A 20355-nucleotide genomic window follows, 5' to 3' on the forward strand; every position below is an offset into this window, starting at 1 on the left:
CCCCCCCCCCCGGTCAAATCTTGCTCAAAAAAGCCCGGTCTAGATAGGGTTAAGATATACTTCTGAAGCCTGGCGAGGTTTCAGATTTAAAATACATGCACTTTTTCTGGCTACCTAGTTTTTTTCTAAATCCGCTATTGCTAGGCCCTAGGTAGCAGGCCCTAGGTAGCAGATTTGTGTGACAAATCGTTGAAGAGTGTTAATCGTTCATATGGAAGCTTCCGAGACCTTCTTGAATTCTAAGGTTGGCCGCCGATGGCGAATTCTTCCATCAGAGAAGTCCTAATTGCCGTGAGGTCGGCGGAGGGGCACGGTATAGTCCCGATATAGCTGCTCACCTCTGCCGGCCTGGCTTGAACTCCGGCTCGACGATGTTACAGACAAAACTGTCCTTTCAGTCAGGCATAAGAACTTCCCTCTCTGAATTTTCCTTTCAGAACTTACATTTATTCCACAGAGTATAGCAACTATTCTGATGACCTCTGGCGAAAAAGCCTTTTAGACGGAGGTTCACAGGCTGGAAAAGGCGGTAGTTATTCCCAGGAAACAGGGCATTACTGAGGGCAAGCCCGGCAAGGCCACTCACTGACACTCATCAAAAGATTGCGATAAAGGAATCGACAGTAGAAAACGTTTTAAAGTTATGACTTATGAAAAGTATTCGACTCTCTTATATAACGGCATTATGACAGTCCTTCAGCAATGTAGAACGTAATATACAGTAAACTTCATTATAAAAGATTGCGATAAAAGAATCGAAAGTAGAAAATTTTATACAGTTATGACTTATGAAAAGTATTCCACTGTCGACTCTCTTATATAACAGCAATATGACTCCTTCAGCAGTGTAGAACGTAATATACAGTAAACTTCATTATAATTCGATCTGCCAAGTATATAGAACAGGGTAAAGTCTTTTTAAAGGCATCCAGTGCAGTTTTTAGGGCTTGGAAACCCAATTTTTCAGAGTCAATATTCTAGTCACTTATCTTCATACTTAAAGTTGAAACAACACTGTCCCAATGTATACTGACCCTCATGGAGCAAATATAACCGTTTTATAAAAAAAACGGTTACTGAAAATTAAAAAAAATTATTATCTTATTCCAATGATAGAGAATTGTTGCCAACAATATTCTAGGAAAAGTCACCAAGTTTGGCTGTTCTAGCGCTAGCCGTTCAGACCCTAGGTGACATTAAAGTTGGCGCGGGCACTTTTAGCCCCCCACCCGGTCTAGGTAGGGTTAAATGCCCAATGCAAAGTATGAAATACTGATTCAAATGTGCATGAAGCAGTATGTGTCAATATCATAGAGATTGCCTTATGCAGTTTTACCGCCATGAAACACTGATTGAAATTCGTTAATATGAAGCAGTATGTGTCAATATCATAAAGATTGCCTTATTCAGAAACTGTTCTTATTGTTGCTGCTCTGAAATCGCATTGGATGCCTTTAAAACAAGAATTCGGAGATCTCATACCTCCATGAAATATGAGTTTTTGTAAATGTTTTATACAGTACACTACAGTACAGAACAAAATAACACAGGTTTTTGTTTTCAAACCTTTGGCCTGAAATAGGTCAGGCTGTAAAAGATTTTAATAAACGGAAGTTCTGCTGCAGTACCAAGGTCACCCACCAGGAGGCCGGCCCATATTTGACCTTGACCTTCGTCTTCCTAAGACCTACCAACATACCAAATTTCACAATCCATAAAGGCGTTCTGAAGTTAAATATGCGGAAACACACACACACACGCACACAGACGCGCCAAAAACAATACCTCCACTTTTCATGGAGGTAAAAAGTGGACTACCATGAATGCTTACCCACAGAATCAAATCAAGAAGGCAGGCACATAAATCGATGAGTAGGAGGGAACGGTCCGTGAAATTCGATTGCTATAACTCAAACACACCCGGCTTCGCAGGCCTCCAGATGGCGTGCCGTACTAGCGTGTGTGTGGTTGAGTTAGGCCACCCCGTCATAATGTTATGGATGACATCCTCTGAAGACCCACAAACTAGTGCGCGCGGGCGAATAAAAAAAATCCGACCAAAAATAAAAATGATACTAAACCACAGGAATATGAAGCTGGTATTGTGAATTTGCGGCAGTACATAGAGACGTATACAACAAGCCAGCTTTTTGCGGAATTTATGAATCGGCACTGCACGTACGTACAGAGGTCTTACGTACAAATGTACGTACGTACTGGGTGCCATCCCCCAGAGTTACCACCTCCATATTGTCACTAGCTACCATGGCATGGACTACCACTACCCAGGCCTAGAGCCAGGCCAGAGCCTCGGGGGACGAGCGCTATAAGCCTACCTGGGTTCATTTAGGGAGTAAAAGATCAACGTCGTTGCGCCGCAAAAAGGTGTTGGAAGCTGCCAAAGATACCCGAACTAATATAGCCGTTTGTTTACATTCTTTTTAGCAGCCTCTTAAAAATACAGCAGGCCTGGCGCAACGTACTTATTCTCGCGCTGCGCTAGGTCGCCGAAAAAGCGAAATACCGACGCTAATATGTTAAAAGTTATTGAAAATGACAATCTAGATGAGAAAATTTCAATTCTTTATATTTACAGTTTTGGCGCAAAAATCTTACATAATATCGCTTTAAAGTTAAATGTTTTGGGTGCAGGTTATTTTGCATTTTGTTAGCGTGTCGTCTTTACGATTTGACACGTTCGTCCTCAGAACTATCGATGTATATATAAATATCGGGCTGTATCATTTGTAGTAGCTTGATGTACTTCCTAAAACCCCAACTCAATCATTCATGAGTCCCATTTCCCTCGTGGCCAGAATTGATGAAGCGGAAAATGGGTTTAATTGCTGCCAGTCTTGCCGACACAATGACGCAGAACTAAATGAATCGAGTGTCTATTCTGGGTACAAACATTCATGATCATGAATCAACGACGCGCACGTAAATGACAACCGTGATACATCGAATGTGTTGCGGATTTCAAATACCTAGGAGGGTACTCTGATAGTGTTCACGACATGGATGTGCGGATCGCACAGGCATGGAGTGCTCTGCACTCATTACATAAGATTTTGAAAGCGCCCATTAGAAAACAAACCAAGATCAAAGTGTTTAAGGCATGTATTGAAACAATTCTTTTGTATGGGTCAGAATCATGGGTCATGAATATGTCACATTCTAGAAAACTAAACGGGACATACACGAAGATGTTGCGAGTGGTTTTTAATACACCATGCTGGAAACATACTACTAATGAACAGTTATACGGTTCGTTACCAAATGTAACTACAGTAGTTAAATGTCGACGACTACCTTGGCCGGTCATGTTGTACGTAGTGAAGAACCAGCCAGTAGGCTTCTACTCTGGAACCCTGACACAAAAAGAAGGGTATGTCGGCCAAACGTAACACTTAAGAAACTTATAGAAACTGAAACAGGCTTGCAGGGCCTGGAAGTTATCTCTGCGATGAAGGACAGAAAGTTCTGGAGATCTAACTTTGTATGCTACACCTCCTCGGAGGATGATTAATGATGATGATGATAGATCAGGGGGGTGTCAGCCGGAAAGCCACGTCGAAATTAAAGTTCTATATACGTTTCTCTTTTCCTTCCGCGAGAGAAAGTAGTTCGTACCACGACTCCGGGCGTCGACACGCCTCACTAGAAAGCTAACCGCTGGATTATACAATCACATATCTTCCTTATTGTAACTTATTTATAATATTTATACTTCCTAATTGGCTCCCAATGATTTTTGAGCCGAGAATGTACCTTTCCCCTTTCGACATCATGACCTAAAATTTGGCAATTTCAGTGCAATTTTCCGTGTATTTTCGCCTTGATGCAGAGTTTGCATCAACAGGAAATTTGTTGGGAGAGAAAGAGCAAATCTTAAACTTTCTGATGGCATTTGACTTATATTCGATTTCGAGGGCGAAACGGGTTTCCCCTTGAAATTCCTTGATGACATGTCACGAGAGCAAGCAGAAATTTAGAGTGTAGGTATAATACAGGATGGTGGTGGGAAAATTAAACCTTCTTTAATGAATTCGGCACCACACCATTAAAAGTCTAATATCCACCCACGCAAAAACGTCTAAACGACTTGATCAGTCTTTGATGAAAGACAAATTAGACACACCGGAAGACGCCTAGACAATTTAGATTGGTACCGATATCATGAAAGACTTAGGTAAGAAAAAATAAAACAATTAAAAATATAGATACAATAAAGATCACCAAAAGACTGTGTTCCTACTAAGATCACAAAACCCACTCATTATGCAGAACGTGGGACTATTATATTCATTATCCACTGATGAAGAAGACGTCAAACCTCATGATAGCAATCGTAGTAGTAGAAGTATAAGTTTTTCCAGACAGCAGTTGTCTGTTCCCTATTACTGTATTGTACTGTGTAGTATCTTTGACTCTGTAAAAGCAATTAGCATTCGGGCATGATTTTGAAAATAAAGACATACATCATGTAGGAGGTTTTTCTGTCAAGGTTAGTGCTATGATCATGGCGTCTGGGTGTCTACTGTTTCTGCTTACGTTATGTAAAATCAGTTTAAGCAAGGACATTATACCTTGGTTTAAGTTATACTGATGTTTGCCTTATGATTCATGAACTGTTACGAAAGAATTTAATTCTAAAATGTTAACTTTCTGAACCCGGGTACTTGTGGCGTCTTTGTAACTTTCGGAAGTACTGTTTTGAGTAGATGAGCTGTGGGTTTGTGTATCTGTCGGCCAGGATAGAATGGGTTGACAGCACGTGGGTGGGGAAGATTGTCAGGCAGATTGACAGGAAATCAAAGGTCTCTGAACCTAGCCGGGGAGTCAGCAGAAATTAGAGGACGACATATGGGGGAATTCAGGAGGCAGAGGATTGCATACGATCGAGTTTTTGTTGTCGTAAGTGGTTCGAATTCGCTTCTAGAAGATTATCTCTCAAAGATTCTTAATTAAATCACGCGCTTGTGACGTAGAAACGGCGACATTGCGTACATGTATCTGTATGCTTGAGATAACAAGAGAGATCACAGTGTTATATAACCGAAATCCTCTTCCCCTTAACGATTGGAAAACCAAATTTAAAACCATGCGCACATGTACACGTCAGAACACAGTAATGAAAGCTTTCAAACGCGATAACGAAGTACAGTCTTGCAATTCCAATGTCAAAGATTATAAGTGATCGCAGAATAACGAGGAAGATAGTCAGGCTATTCATCACAAAGAACCATGCATATGAGGGTAGTTCTCTTTCCTAAGGGACGCCTTTATCATTCATTATATCATTCATTTGACAGCCACTGAATGTATACGTAAAAGGGGTCTTTGTTATAGATTTTCTCAGTATAAATAGCTTGGTATGGTATTCTACTCTCCAAGCAGAGGTTTGCAATTTGGTTTTGGCTTATTTTTGTCATTTGTTAATAGGCTTTTTATTGGGCTTTCTTTTTCTGCACTGGCGTCTTCTTTTATGCCAACTAAAAGCCCAATAAAAAAAGCCTAAAACACGCCAAATATAAGCCAAACCCAAACCTCTGCTTGGAGAGTATGGTATGTCAGCTTGGGGTTACATGCCATACTCACCATACTCAGGTGGCTGAGAGAAAGTTGTACATAATTAAAGCAGATTATGCAAATGATGACTTAATTTGCATAATTAATGAGAAAACTCTATAATTACAGTGTTTTATATAATAGTACTGCTATACATGTAATATTTTTCATCTGTGGTAGGCCGAACATCCACAGTTACCAATTATGCAAATGATGACCTAATTTGCATAATTAATGTGAAAATTTGTGACTTCTTATTGGTGAATGATGGGAATTTTATACCTTGTGACATGTGTAAGTTACTAGTGTAGGTTAACACCACTATGCATTTACAAAAACTCATATATTTCATGGAGGTATGAGATCTCCGAATTCTTGTTTGACTGATGGTGTCACAGAGACAGGAAAACATCAGAGGAAGATAAGTGGGTTCAAACAACTACAAACATGATCCAAACAACTACAGACCGATCTCGCTCCTCTGCATAATAAGCAAAGTGATGGAATCAATAATGAACAAGGCACTGTGGAGGCATATTAACAAGAACAGACTCTTAAGTGACAAACAGTTTGGATTCAGGGCTGGCCACTCTACAGCAGATGCACTGACATACGTCACTCAACACCTACATGACACCAAGGACAAGAGACAGTAAAGCAGGCTCATATGCCTTTATATAAGCAGAGCATTTTTGACTGATGGCGTCAGTGACCGATGGAGACAGGAAAACATCAGAGGATGATAAGTGGGTTCAGTCAAGAGGAATATTACAGAAGCCGGCAGAACGTAAGCCCTTCTCCATTACCTGTGTAAACTATCATATCCGGCACATGGTACACTGGGCTGGGCAGCGCAAATCCTTCAGGCACACCTACACATTTTCCCTAGCGTCTACCAGGACGTCTCGTCTGACAACTGAAATATTTCCTCATCTGTTCAACGCTATCAAAAGACCCATTTGCACACAAGGGATATCCTACCGAAATCCCTCGGAGAATATCTCTTGATTCTACCCAGGACATTCTGTACTGTAACATGCACCATCTGTCCGCTTGTCGACATCCAGCTTGAAGAGTATAGGCTTAGTTTTCTTGAAACTATCCAGATGTTTAGTATCAACAGGGAACCTGGAGGAAATATGTCTTATTTGAAGTGGAACCTAAAGAGACACGATGTCTTTCTTGAGAAAATCCCAAGGAAATCCCACAAGGAATATGCGGATATATTTTTCTAGGAACTCCTTTTACGGAAAGTCCCTATCATGTATAACGAACGCTATTAGATGCTCCACATTTACCCCGGGAGGTATCCTACTCCATCCTTTTATATAGCATACTAGAGAAGTAACATTTGCAAAGCAAATGCATAATGTTAACCTTCGGATATGGTCTGCTCTGTTAATTCTTACATACATGTACTACTAGTATATGGTGACAGGAGCAGAGCAGACCATGAAACTGCAACATTATATAACCCAACACCAGTCACCTTGGTCACAGACGTCATCAAATCAGGTCATTGGTCAGGTCAGAGGTCACTGTTTGGAGAAGAAGAAGAAACTGAGCAAAAACAATATGTTTTCCTTCGGTAAACATAATTAGAGATATCAACGTTCCACTGCAGTATCATAACAAGCCACCAGGGGATCCAACATCTTCCCATTTCCAGGTCTCATCAAGACCTACCCACCTACCAAATATCAAGACAATCCATGTAAGCCCTCTTGAGTTATCGTGGGTTTTTTTATATTTCAACATGTAATCACAAGACGTGGTTACGGCACACTCAAGTTTTTTCAACTTATATTACTGCCGCCACCAACACAGGGGACAATACCATACTCATTTTTCACCTGAGCTAAGTGAGGAAAGTCGTGTAAAGTGTCTTTCCCAATGGCACAACATCGGTAGGATGTCAGGACTCGAACCCGGGACCTCTTGGTTCCGAGTCGAGCACTCTGCAGCTACGCCACACGACCCCACATTATCGTGTTTAGAGACAGACAGACAGACATACAGACAGAGACAGACAGACAGACATACACACACTTTTAATTTTCAGCACTATGAGAAAGTATCTTACAAAGACACAGGATTGAATGCTATTATGTTATTATCTAAATCAGGGCATTACAACCATCCCTCAACAGCGACGGGGTGCGCCACAGACTTTCTACAACCTATGATCCACTGCTCACGGAGTCACGTGTGTTATCTGCGTGACGTCACGGAAGCGGTGGATTGTTCATTCCTTGACAAAGACTGGAGTTGTACAGTCGAAAATTTGGGTCCATTGTTGCACATTACAGTTTAAACTTGCTTCATAAGGATTGAATGTTGATAAACGATTCTAGTTCTTTAAAAGACGTACCGTTTTCGCGTGGTCTATCACAGGTATAATTTGTACTACACTGTTTTTACTATTCCAGACGTGCCCCCAAGCAATATGGGCAATAACGAACATTAACTTCACCTTGTGTGCCCAGTGAGCTTCACAAATCTCCTTCGTTATGAAGCTTAGGCCACAGCAAGTAAATTTTATGGATGACATCCTCCACAGATTACAAATCTAACGCGATAGGGCGAAAAAAAACCATTTCAGCCAGTTCAGAAGTCACAACACATCCACATAGAGTCCTAGATACCTTGTTTCACTTGACACTGTAAGGATTTTGGACACTGAACAAGACTATTTCCTGAGAAGGAGGCTATTTACAGCAGGGCCCATCACCCTTCAGTCAACCGCGACGGGGGCCGACATCGTCTACCAGATACCTTTGACCCAGTGTTGACGTCACACTTCAAAGAAGCCACGTGACAAGCTTCACTGGGTCAGTCTACTGAGGAAGACCATAGTGACTGGTCGAAATCTCTAGGTGAGAGAACTTTTTGTGTTTGATCGAAAGTTTTAGCTTCAAACAACTTCTTTTCTTTCCAAAATCAGGCACAAAACCAATGCGTGCGCTGATGTCATCCATTAAATTACTTGCTGTGGCCTTATGAAGCTTACCGAAAGCACGAGTTCAATTTTTGTTCATCATTTGCTTGGCAGCACACATTGACCACAACCCGGATATCCTCTATAGTGTACCAGACCGTGAGAGATCGCTATGAATTCGAAATGGCAGACTTTTAATGGTGGTCTTAAAAATATGATAGATCTACATTTTTATTAATAACAATAAAGAGTCATGACCAGTCATATTTAATGACCGACCTAAACCTTTTGTGCATGACTTGACAAAACGTATAAAAGCCGTGACTAACACGATATTTCGATTTGTTATACAACCAGGGGAATACCGGTGCAATAGCTCAATTGGTAGAGTGCTCACTTTGTAACCGGGAGGTCGTGAGTTCAAACCACGGCCGGGTCATACCAAAGATTTTAAAAATGGTACACACTTCTTTCTCTGCTTAGCACTCAGCACATATGAGAAAGAGTGTGGGAAGGTCAAACACACAGCACTACCAGCGGACTAGCCCCCTGCTGTAGTGCCTTGCACAACTGTGTGTCGCCCAAGGGCTACGGAAATGGATATGGGCACCACCCTACGCTCTGCATAAGAGCACGGGAGACCTTCTTTATAACCGTGTGTACCTCTGTACCTGAAATACTATACCGTAAGCATCATCGTTTAGGCCACAGCAAGTAATTTTTATGGATGACATCAGCGCGCGCATTTATTTTCGCCTGATTTTGGAAAAAAAAAACAAGAAAATTCGTGACCCTCTGACAGTGGTCAACATGCCGCGAGATGTCTGTTGCCATGTCGAAACGTGGATGGCAGATAAATGTGAAGAGAGGAGACAAGACAAGACAAGGCTCTGATTTATTGTTTTGTCTTTTTTTAATACTTTGATGCAGTGATGCATTTCATTCCTTTTATATGTGATGTCTCCACGGAATCAAAACCATTTGTATAATTAATGATTGAATAGTTTTAGTAGTAGCTGGCAATAAACATAGCGCAATATAGGTATCATTTCTTGTTTAACAATGCTTATGATGTCCACATTTGAAAATGTAGGAATCTTGTTTTTTTGGCCCGCCTTGATTTTTTTGGCCCTGTCGCATTAGATTTGAAGTCTGTGGAGGATGTCATCAATAAAACTTACTTGCTGTGGCCTTAGGCCATGTTGATTTGATTATATGGATGACATCCGCGCACGCATGAATTTTCGGCCGTTTCAAAAAAAAGTTTTCAACCATACTGTAAATCGTACAAAACAGTTGCAAAATTAGCAAAAATATACCGTAAGTTACAAAAAAACCATACCAATGTCGTCGAATGCCAAAATCAAACGAAAAAATACGAAATTAAAAAGAAATGAACTTGAAGACTAGATTATTCGCCAAACCATATTCTGTCCCATTTGTTCAACCCTCATGACCACGTAGATTTCATGATGAAAACAACTTTTTTTTTTGCTAAACTTTTTTTTATTCGCACGCGCGCATCAATTTTGGGGTTCCCGGAGGATGTCATCCATATAATCAAATCAACATGGCCTTAGGTAAATAACGGGGAACCAGGTGCAACCTCTTCTGAAATACTATACCGTAGGCAACATCGTCTATAAGGGGCTTTTCTTAAGAATTCGTCGTAAAACTTACAGATATCAACTGCATGTATAGGCTGTGTTTGAGACAGTTTGATCCCATGCTTGAATGTTGAAGTCGTAAAATATGCCAAATGACTCCTAGAAAATGCACAAGAGATTTTCGTCAAAGCTACAGACCATTACAAGAACAAATCCTGATAGAGCATCTGAAGACAGTATTAGATTCATAGATAGATATCCCCTGCAAAACTTTACTGATGCATATATAACGTGAACTGATTCGACAAAGGCAGAACTTCACTGCTAAAAGTTGAAACCAAACCCCCTCTAATTTTGTGTTTATGATTATTTATATAATTTCTACTGTTTTATTAATCTAGACATAATCAGCCTTGTTTATTTTGTTTAATGCAGCTGTCTTGATCTATGTTTGTCAACATACACTCTTTTTAAATTTGTTTTTCATTATATTTTGTTAAGTATTATTGTTTGTCATTGTATCTGTATAGTTTGTTTGTTTTTGTTTATGTACCATGAACTACCCAGGCCTAGAGCCAGGTCAGAGCCTCGGTGGACGCGATCCTTTTTGGCGACGCCTCAGGGGGGAGCCTAATGGTACAGTATTGTGTGCAGTTTGCAAGAATTCTAGGAATTGCACAGGCATTTTTTTTCCACAGGAATGGAATGTCTACAGGCATGTCTGGGATTTTGCTGACACACATCTATGCCCACATTCCTATGTAGTGAATTTCCAAGAAACCCTTGGGACATTGTGAAAATTGTACAGATTCACAACTGAGCAGACACATGCTGATTTACATCCCTGTCCACTCCCATGCAACATTATCTAGCTCATATAGCTATAGCTCCCATGATGTTAATGATGTAAGCAGTAAGTGAGTTTTCTGAATTAGTGTAGAACATCTTCCCCTACGTATCATCGACAGTCTTCAACTCTGCTGCATTTGAACAGGTACTATATCTTTCTCTCTATAATAATTGAGAAGTTTATTGCAAATTCATGCCCGGAGGGTTAATTGCCAGTTACAAACATAAAAGACCATTGAAGAACAGTATATAAAAATAACTTAAATCCACATAATGAAAGGTAGTTGTCTAAAATTATAGCTACGTCTAAGTCTAAAACTATGTCTGAAGGGTTTGACTTCTCTTTTATAACTGTAGAAGACACGTGTAACGTTATATCTGTAAGTCTCCTTCTCAGCATTTCCCCAACATGTTCAGGGTCACAATGTGAGTTATCAGAATGCCACAAAGAGGAGTATCCATTATGATCTAATACCGGTATGTCTTTAACACGTTGCAATAAAGTTTGTCTACGGGTATTTGTAGGCTTTGCTGTAAGAGAGAGCATCCGTTTGAAGGGAGTGTGAGGTTGTGTCCATTTGGACCAAGCATAACCAGAATTTAACTACTAGTATATCTATATACAAATATCTGTATCTAAAGGAAGTCTACCTAATTCTGCTCTACAGGCGACATTGCTTACTATTTACTAAATACACCAAGTAAATTTTACAGAATTGGTTGTGTACATTTTCGATAGGTGAGGTCTCATATGTAGTTTAATATAATATTTCTTGTGGACATCAGATATTGACGTTCAACTTGATAGGTTGTTAACGTTAGGTAAGCATAACCAAATCCTTCGACTAGATCAATTTTGTTATAGGACAATTATTCCCCGGGTAATCATTCTCAATGGCAGATTATTTCCTGTACATTTAATAGTCCTTTATAACAGAATTACGTTTCACCTAAAATTAAAATCACACAAATCTATCACAGTTCCAACAACAGAGGAAGATTTTTACTTTTTACGATCGACACAGGTGTCCTATAGGGCTCTTTTTATTCATAAATACATTGGATGTTGTATTACCTTCTAAGGATTGCCAGGCCGTAAGAAGCACGTGGAAGGTCCCCATTTGGACAACCACACAGAACTGAAAACTAGCCCTTGTAGTGGTGAAACAGACCGCCGTGTTTCCCTGATGGGATCGGAAAACACCTCTAAGCTGACCCGCTGAGACTGGTTACCAGGCTTATAATCTCTGAACTCAGGCCGCAAATCTGTACCTCCCTGTCATGACTGCCTCAAACCAAGCCAAAGTGATCTCTCTTTCCAGCCGACAATCAGTCTGCTTTCCTCACATACCTACAATCATACCCACATTCACAGTACAGTATTGTGTGCAGTTTGCAAGAATTCTAGGAATTGCACAGGCATTTTTTCCCACAGGAATGGAATGTCTACAGGCATGTCTGGGATTTTGCTGACACACATCTATGCCCACATTCCTACGTAGTGAAATTCCAGGAAACCCTTGGGACATTATGGAAATTGTACAGATTCACAACTGAGCAGACACATGCTGATTTACATCCCTGTCCACTCCCATGCAACATTATCTAGCTCATATAGCTATAGCTCCCATGATGTTAATGATGTAAGCAGTAAGTGAGTTTTCTGAATTAGTGTAGAACATCTTCCCCTATGTATCATCGACAGTCTTCAACTCTGCTGCATTTGAACAGGTACTATATCTTTCTCTATATAATAATTGAGAAGTTTATTGCAAATTCATGCCCGGAGGTTAATTGCCAGTTACAAACATAAAAGAACATTGAAGAACAGTATATAAAATAACTAAAATCCACATAATGAAAGGTAGTTGTCTAAAATTATAGCTACGTCTAAGTCTAAAACTATGTCTGAAGGGTTTGGACTTCTCTTTTATAACTGTAGAAGACACGTGTAACGTTATATCTGTAAGTCTCCTTCTCAGCATTTCCCCAACATGTTCAGGGTCACAATGTGAGTTATCAGAATGCCACAAAGAGGAGTATCCATTATGATCTAATACCGGTATGTCTTTAACACGTTGCAATAAAGTTTGTCTACGGGTATTTGTAGGCTTTGCTGTAAGAGAGAGCATCCGTTTGAAGGGAGTGTGAGGTTGTGTCCATTTGGACCAAGCATAACCAGAATTTAACTACTAGTATATCTATATACAAATATCTGTATCTAAAGGAAGTCTACCTAATTCTGCTCTACAGGCGACATTGCTTACTATTTCTAAATACACCAAGAACATTTTTACAGAATTGGTTGTGTACATTTTCGATAGGTGAGGTCTCATATGTAGTTTAATATAATATTTCTTGTGGACATCAGATATTGACGTTCAACTTAATAGGTTGTTAACGTTAGGTAAGCATAACCAAATCCTTCGACTAGATCAATTTTGTTATAGGACAATTATTCCCCGGGTAATCATTCTCAATGGCAGATTATTTCCTGTACATTTAATAGTCCTTTATAACAGACTTACGTTTCACCTAAAATTAAAATCACACAAATCTATCACAGTTCCGACAACAGAGGAAGATTTTTACTTTTTACGATCGACACAGGTGTCCTATAGGGCTCTTTTTATTCATAAATACATTGGATGTTGTATTACCTTCTAAGGATTGCCAGGCCGTAAGAAGGACGTGGAAGGTCCCCATTTGGACAACCACACAGAACTGAAAACTAGCCCTTGTAGTGGTGAAACAGACCGCCGTGTTTCCCTGATGGGATCGGAAAACACCTCTAAGCTGACCCGCTGAGACTGGTTACCAGGCTTATAATCGCTGAACTCAGGCCGCAAATCTGTACCTCCCTGTGATGACTGCCTCAAACCAAGCCAAAGTGATCTCTCTTTTCAGCCGACAATCAGTCTGCTTTTCTCACATACCTACAATCATACCCACATTCCTTTCCCACATGCCTTTCAAGTGTATGTCCTACATTCTGACATTCTGGTCCACATTCCAGGATTCTCCACATGCCTTTCAAATGTCCTACATTCTGACATTCTGGTCCACATTCCAGGATTCCCCACATGCCTTTCAAGTGTATGTCCTACATTCTGGACCACTTTCCTACGAAGTGAAATTCCAGGAAACCCTTGCGACATTGTGGAAATTGAACAGATCATTCACAACTGAGCAGACACATGCTGATTCATATTCCTGTTCATGCCCCGGCCCCGGAGGCTAATTGCCAGTTACAAGCATAAAAGAAGAGCCAGTGTATAAAAGTAACTAAAAATCTACAAACTGAAAGGTATTTGTCTAAAATTATAGCTATGTCTAAAACTTATAATGTCTGAAGGGTTTGACTTCTCTCTTGTAAAGACTTGTAAACTGAAGAAGACATGTGTATATCTGTAAGTCAGAGTCTTTCTCAGCATTTCCCCCAACATGTTCAGGGTCACAATGTTGATTCGGAATTGCCACAAGAGGAGTATCCATTGTGATCTAATACCGGTATGTCTTTAAGTTTAACACGTTGCAGTAAAGTTAGTCTACGGGTATTTGTTGGAAGGCTTTGCTGTAAGAGGAGAGCATCCATTTGAAGGGAGTGTGAGGTTGTGCCCATTTGGACCAAGCATCTACCTAATTCTGCTCTACAGGCGACATTGCTACTATTTCTAAATAGATAAAATAAGAATTCTAGGAATTGTACAGGCATTTTTGTCCACAGGCAAGCGGATTCCTGTCCACAGGTATGCGGAATGTCGACAGGCATTTCTCTGACCCACATCTATGCCCGCATTCCTGGAACCCTGAAGACCTGCCTGCCCCAGATGGTCATACTTTCTGTGACCCCGGGGCTCGTTCACTATGCACTCAGGGGAGGAGTGTACTGTATCTGTCTAGAAAAAAATCATGAAATGATGGCAGTGCCATGCAAACAATAACCCTAACAGCAACCACCGTCGCCATGGCAATGTATGTTTTCATTGCCAGTCTTGTTTTTTTTTTTTTTTTGCAGAGCGACAAGTGAAAATCAATGCGCGAAATTCCAGTGTTTGATTAACGTACTAAAGGTATGTATGTACATGTATGTCCACCTCTTACTTGACCACGTAGCACGTACCAGGGGCAATCTCTAAAGAACTACTGGCTCTGTTAGCTACGGCTCAATTAGCTACGGCTTATTACTGTGCTCGGGCGCATGCAGGGATGGACGTTACCCCCAAACACAGCCAATTACCGAAGGACTCCAAGACCACGTTATGAATACACGCCGTTGATCAACGTCAAAATAAGAACGAAATGTATTCGCAGAAGCGGTTGGTCTTGTGGTAAGAAATACCATGTATTCCTCATTAGGCCATGTTGATTTCATTATATGGATGACACCCACACACGCATGAATTTTCGTCCGTTTAAAAGTTGTGTTAAAAATATATTGGGAAACGATACCAATGTCGTGGAATGACAAAATCAAACAAAAAAGAAATTAATTTGAAGAGTAGATTATTCGCCATACCATAGTATGTGTCATTTGTTCAACCTTCATATGACCAAGTAGATTTCATAATGAAAGCAATTTTTATATATATATATAATCTTTTTTTCTATTCGCACGCTCGCATCAGTTTTGACGTTCCCAGAGGATGTTATCCACATAATCAAATCAACATGGCCTAGATTGCAAAAAAAAATATTGGGAAACGATACTAATGTCGTAGAACGTCAAAATCAACTCCAAAGGAACAGAAGAAAATGACAAGAGATGAAAATAAAAGTCAGTGTGTTTAGTCATTTGTTCAACCTTCATGACCACGTGGATTTCATAATGAAGGCAACTTTTTTGCCAAAGTCCACATGAGCCAATCAACATGGCCTTAGGCCACACCGATTTTATGGATGACATCCGCGCGCGCATTGAATTTCGCCTGTTTTCAAAAAAAAAAAAAAGATCACGTCTACCGAGGCTCTGGCCTGGCTCTAGCCCATGTAGTTAGCAACAATACGGAGCTGGGCATCCAGGCTACCGAAGCTCTACGACTCAAGAACTCAGTACACACGTACAGTGCCGATTCATAAATTCAGCAAAAAGCAGGCATGTGCCGACTTGTATACGTGAGTCACTAAGTACTGCCGCAAATTCACAATACCAGCTTTGTATTCCTGTGGTTTAGTAGCATTTTTATTTTTGGCCGGAATTTTCTTCTATTCGCCCGCGCGCACTAGTTTTGGGGTCTTCAGAGGATGTGATCCTTAAAATTAAGGCGGTGTGGCCGTATTACAAATACCTACTCTGTCAGAGGAACAAAAAAAAAGACCGAGCACGTGAGAGAACTGTGGTGATAAACTACGGTTAGAGTGAAATGTAGAGCCATCGCCGTTTAAAGATAAGGCGAAAGCTCATTCATCTATTGCCAGATCCGTCGGCTACATTAGGTATGCACTTCAAGGCGTTCTTCATAAACTTTTAGGTGTCTTAGACGGAGAGTCTCAAAAGACTAAACGGATAGTTACTCGTCTTGGCGCCAACTGAAACTATCGGTAAGTAATGCTCAGACACTGAGTACCCACTCTGACTGATAACTCTCTTCCTATCTTAGCGTATGGGTGAATACATCACAGTAATGACATTACGTTTGAGTGATTGTTATCTTCTGGTAACGACATCCTGTAATCAAATACAAGTCCCAAAATAAACAACAACAAAAAAAAACAAAAACATTCAGGATATTAAATACGTACCTACAATACAACGGCATCAATCAGTACCTCCTACATCTAACCTGAAAAATGATGAAACTACGTTGTTCCTTTCTTGACTTATCCGCTTTAAAAGTTTTTTATCAGAAAATAACCTGCATTTCCAGAAGAAGCTACTAGGGGGACAAAACTTACACCACTTATTCCTGACAAGATAAGCTATCTGTCACCAAAAATCACCAAAAAACAAGACCATAGCATGTTCAGGACAAAAGATACAAAATGAATCAATGAATGTAATTTACGCGAATCGTGCTCGGGCACGGTTTAGAAGGAACGTGTGGCACGTGGAGCAGATGTGAGGAATGCGATTTACCCGAATCGCGGTTTCAGGCGTTTTCATGAAATGGATCAGTTTTACTTATATTTAAATGGTACCGTAGCCAGCAAAAATACGAGTAGATTCGGTTTTACAAAACAACGACGGTATTGTTAAGCCATCTGGTATTATAACTGGTATTTTTCACCAGAGCGCAAACGTCAGACTCAAATGTCAAAATGAAATAATTGGCATCTCCAAATGCGGGTGACGTGCTGTCGGTACGAGTTGGAAGCCACGCTGTTCCGCCGAGGGGTGATTATTTTGTTACGTGGAAACTTTGATAGATCCGCGTTGAGCTTGTAAAGACTTCAGGGCCATTTTCACGTCTGCAATAACTCGGTAAACTATCACTCAGTCTGTCAGTTGGATGAAGTTTAGTATGAAGAATTTTCTCACCCAGAATAGTAAGTACCGTGTAAGCATTATTCGTCACTTAGTCACTTATAGCCTGGGTACCATCCTACTTGCATGCCGGGGCTCCCACACTCGCTTCCCTAAGAAGTACTTCTTAGGGAAGCGAGTGTGGGAGCCAGCAGTCACTTAGGCCACACCGACTTAATTTTATGGATGACATCCTCAGAAGACCCCTAAACTAGTGCGTGCGGGCGAATAAAAGAAAATTCCGGCCAAAAAAAATGCTACTAAACCACAGAGCTGGTATTGTGAATTTGCGGCAGTACATAGCAACGTATACGACAAGCTGGTACATGCCGGCTTTTTGCGGAATGTATGAATCGGCGCTGTACGTATGTATTGAGTCGTGGAGCTTCGGTAGCCTGGGCTGGTTACCACCGCTCTGTATCATCGCTAACTACCATGGACTATCCAGGCCTAGAGCCAGGCCAGAGCCTTGGAGGACGTGATCTTTTTTTTTTCGCGCGCGCGTGGATGTCATCCATAAAATTAAATTGGTGTGGCCTTAGTCATGTAGTTCAGCAGGTAGAGGTGGGATACATCAAATTCGCTTCGTTTCTTCTCCTTCTTCTCTCAAACAATATATTTAACATCTGGTAAGTTATGTTGCTCCAAGATCATATCCAGTTACAGTAGTATCATTCTCTATTTGTTGTCAGATTCGGCCCATAGTACTTTCATTAATGTTGAGCATAAAATGCCCAATCGTCACCAGGATCATTCCGATGCCTTCCTGTCCTATGCAAATGAGGGTTAGCCCCCTGTTTTCGCTAAGTTCTGGGGATGGGAAACTGGTTAATGACGGTTTACTAGCCCCTCCCCACATACCTGTCTATGGCGATGACCAGCAGAGCGTTGGTGGACACGTAGAGCGACGTCTGCCGCAGGAAGTGGACAGCCACGCAGGTCACGTGACTGTGGGTCCACATCCGGGACTTGATGATGTAGTAGTCGAGGTTGAAGGGCAGACAGAAGACGGCCACCAGGAAGTCTGACAGAGCGAGGTTAGCGATGAGTGTGTTGGTCATGGTGCGGGCTTTCTTGAACCACACGATGACCGAGATGAGCAGGAGATTGCCGAAGCCACACGTCATCACGATCAGACAGTAGACTATCCCCAGAAACACCTAAAGGGAGTCAAAAAATTCTTATTTTATTTTTTAATTTTCTTTTTTTATTATTTTTTGTTATTTTTCAAAATGTTTTTGTAGTATTGTTTTAAGTGGCTGAGGTGTGTCCGGAAACAATATGGTGATAGCACGTGGGTGTGTGAGGGGATTGACAGGCAGGATGGGAGATCAAAATGTCAGATCAGACAGTAGACTATCCCCAGAAACACCTGCAGGGAGTCAAAAAATTCTCAGAAAACCTTCACAATCGATCTAGCCTAACAAACTTATGCTCTGTTCATTGTTACTCAAACACATTCATATATGATATATGGTGAGCAGCCACTCTAGCTTTGTCCTGCTACGTCATAATGTAACCCAACACCACAGGCTGTCTGCAACAATGCTACACGTAGTTACCATGGTGACAGGCGTCTAGTCCAGGTCATTGACTTTTTTGTTTGGAGAAGAAGAAGGGGAAGAAACAGAGCAAAAACAGCATGTTTTCTTTCTGCGAAGGTAAAAATTGAAAAAAAAATGTCGTTTTAGGTGGCTGCTGAAGTATGTGTAGCTGTTTGTTACGGACGAAAAAAAGTGATAGCACGTGGGGGGATTGGCAGGCAGAATGACAGGAGAAAATGTCTAACGATGGAGTGGGGAGAGAATGAAGTATTAAATGCTGATGCAGCATTTTAAGATACAACGTTGTGTGACAAATTTAGAGTTAAAAGTTTTGTTTCAACACAAAGAGAATTGTCCTCACCTAGAGTTTTAGAAACGTCACTCTGGTCTTCCTGAGTAGACTGACCCAGTGCAGTGAGGCTTGTCACGTGACGTCTCGAAATGTGACTGGGTCAGTCTACTGAGGAAGACCAGAGTGGCTGCTGGTCGAAAGCTCTAGGTGAGAACACTTGTCTTCGTGTTGGAACGACATTTTTCACTCTGAACATGTAAGGCCATGTTGATTTGATTATATGGATGACGTCCGCGCGTGCATGAATTTTCGGCGGCCGTTTCCAAAAAAAAAGGTTTTCAACCATGCTGTAAATCGTACAAAATAGTTGCAAAATTGCCAAATATATACCGTAAGTTGCCAAAAAATATTTAAAAACGATACCAACGTTGTAGAATGCCGAAATCAAACGAAAAAGACGAAAATGTAAAGACATGAATTTGAAGAGTAGATCATTCGCCAAACCAAATTCTGTGTCATTTGTTCAACCTTCATGACCATGTAAATTTCATGATGTAAGTACCTTTTTTTTGCAAAACTTTTTTTATTCGCACGCTCGCATCAGTTTTCGGGTTCCCAGAGGATGTCATCCATATAATCAAATCAACATGGCCTAACTACCAACACAGATGATAGTCGAGTGGCAAAGTTCTGATGAACACCACCCACCTTTAGACCTATGGACACCTCTGCGTCTGTTTCTGTCGAGGGATAGTCGGTCAGGGGGTATTCGCAGTCCCCATAGTACAGAGCCATGTCGGTGACATTGGTGCTGTTATAGTCACACTCCGTCAGAGGTGCTCCCGACGTGTTTGAGGCATTCATGCTGTTAGAATAATAATAAAGTTGTTAATTGGTCAAACATTACCCGTGTAAATCGCAGCCTATGGCGCTGAATTGATGCAGGGTTTACGATCACTTAATACACATGATACATATAACATATTTGCTCCACACACTTTTGTGGAACTGTCACAAAGGTCTGTGCAGCTGCCATTCGGCCCCACCAGGTGACCTCAATACGACTGTCCCAACCGAAGTTAGGGTTCTCC

General features: G+C 40.9%; 1 protein-coding gene across 1 annotated transcript in view; it reads right to left on the bottom strand.

The window, feature by feature from the left end:
• LOC109487579 (prokineticin receptor 1-like) overlaps window positions 1-20128 on the bottom strand; it is a 32448-nt gene extending 12320 nt beyond the window's left edge. Inside the window, exons 1-2 of the mRNA XM_019791587.1 lie at window positions 19973-20128; window positions 18290-18588 (exon numbers count right to left, since the gene is read on the bottom strand). Coding sequence (XP_019647146.1) covers window positions 18290-18588; window positions 19973-20128 — 455 coding nt within the window. The remainder of the gene's footprint in view (window positions 1-18289; window positions 18589-19972) is intronic.
• Window positions 20129-20355: the final 227 nt, after the last annotated feature.

Source organism: Branchiostoma belcheri, unplaced genomic scaffold, assembly GCF_001625305.1.
Source record: "Branchiostoma belcheri isolate BF01 breed outbred unplaced genomic scaffold, Haploidv18h27 scaffold9, whole genome shotgun sequence".
Taxonomy (NCBI): domain Eukaryota; kingdom Metazoa; phylum Chordata; class Leptocardii; order Amphioxiformes; family Branchiostomatidae; genus Branchiostoma; species Branchiostoma belcheri.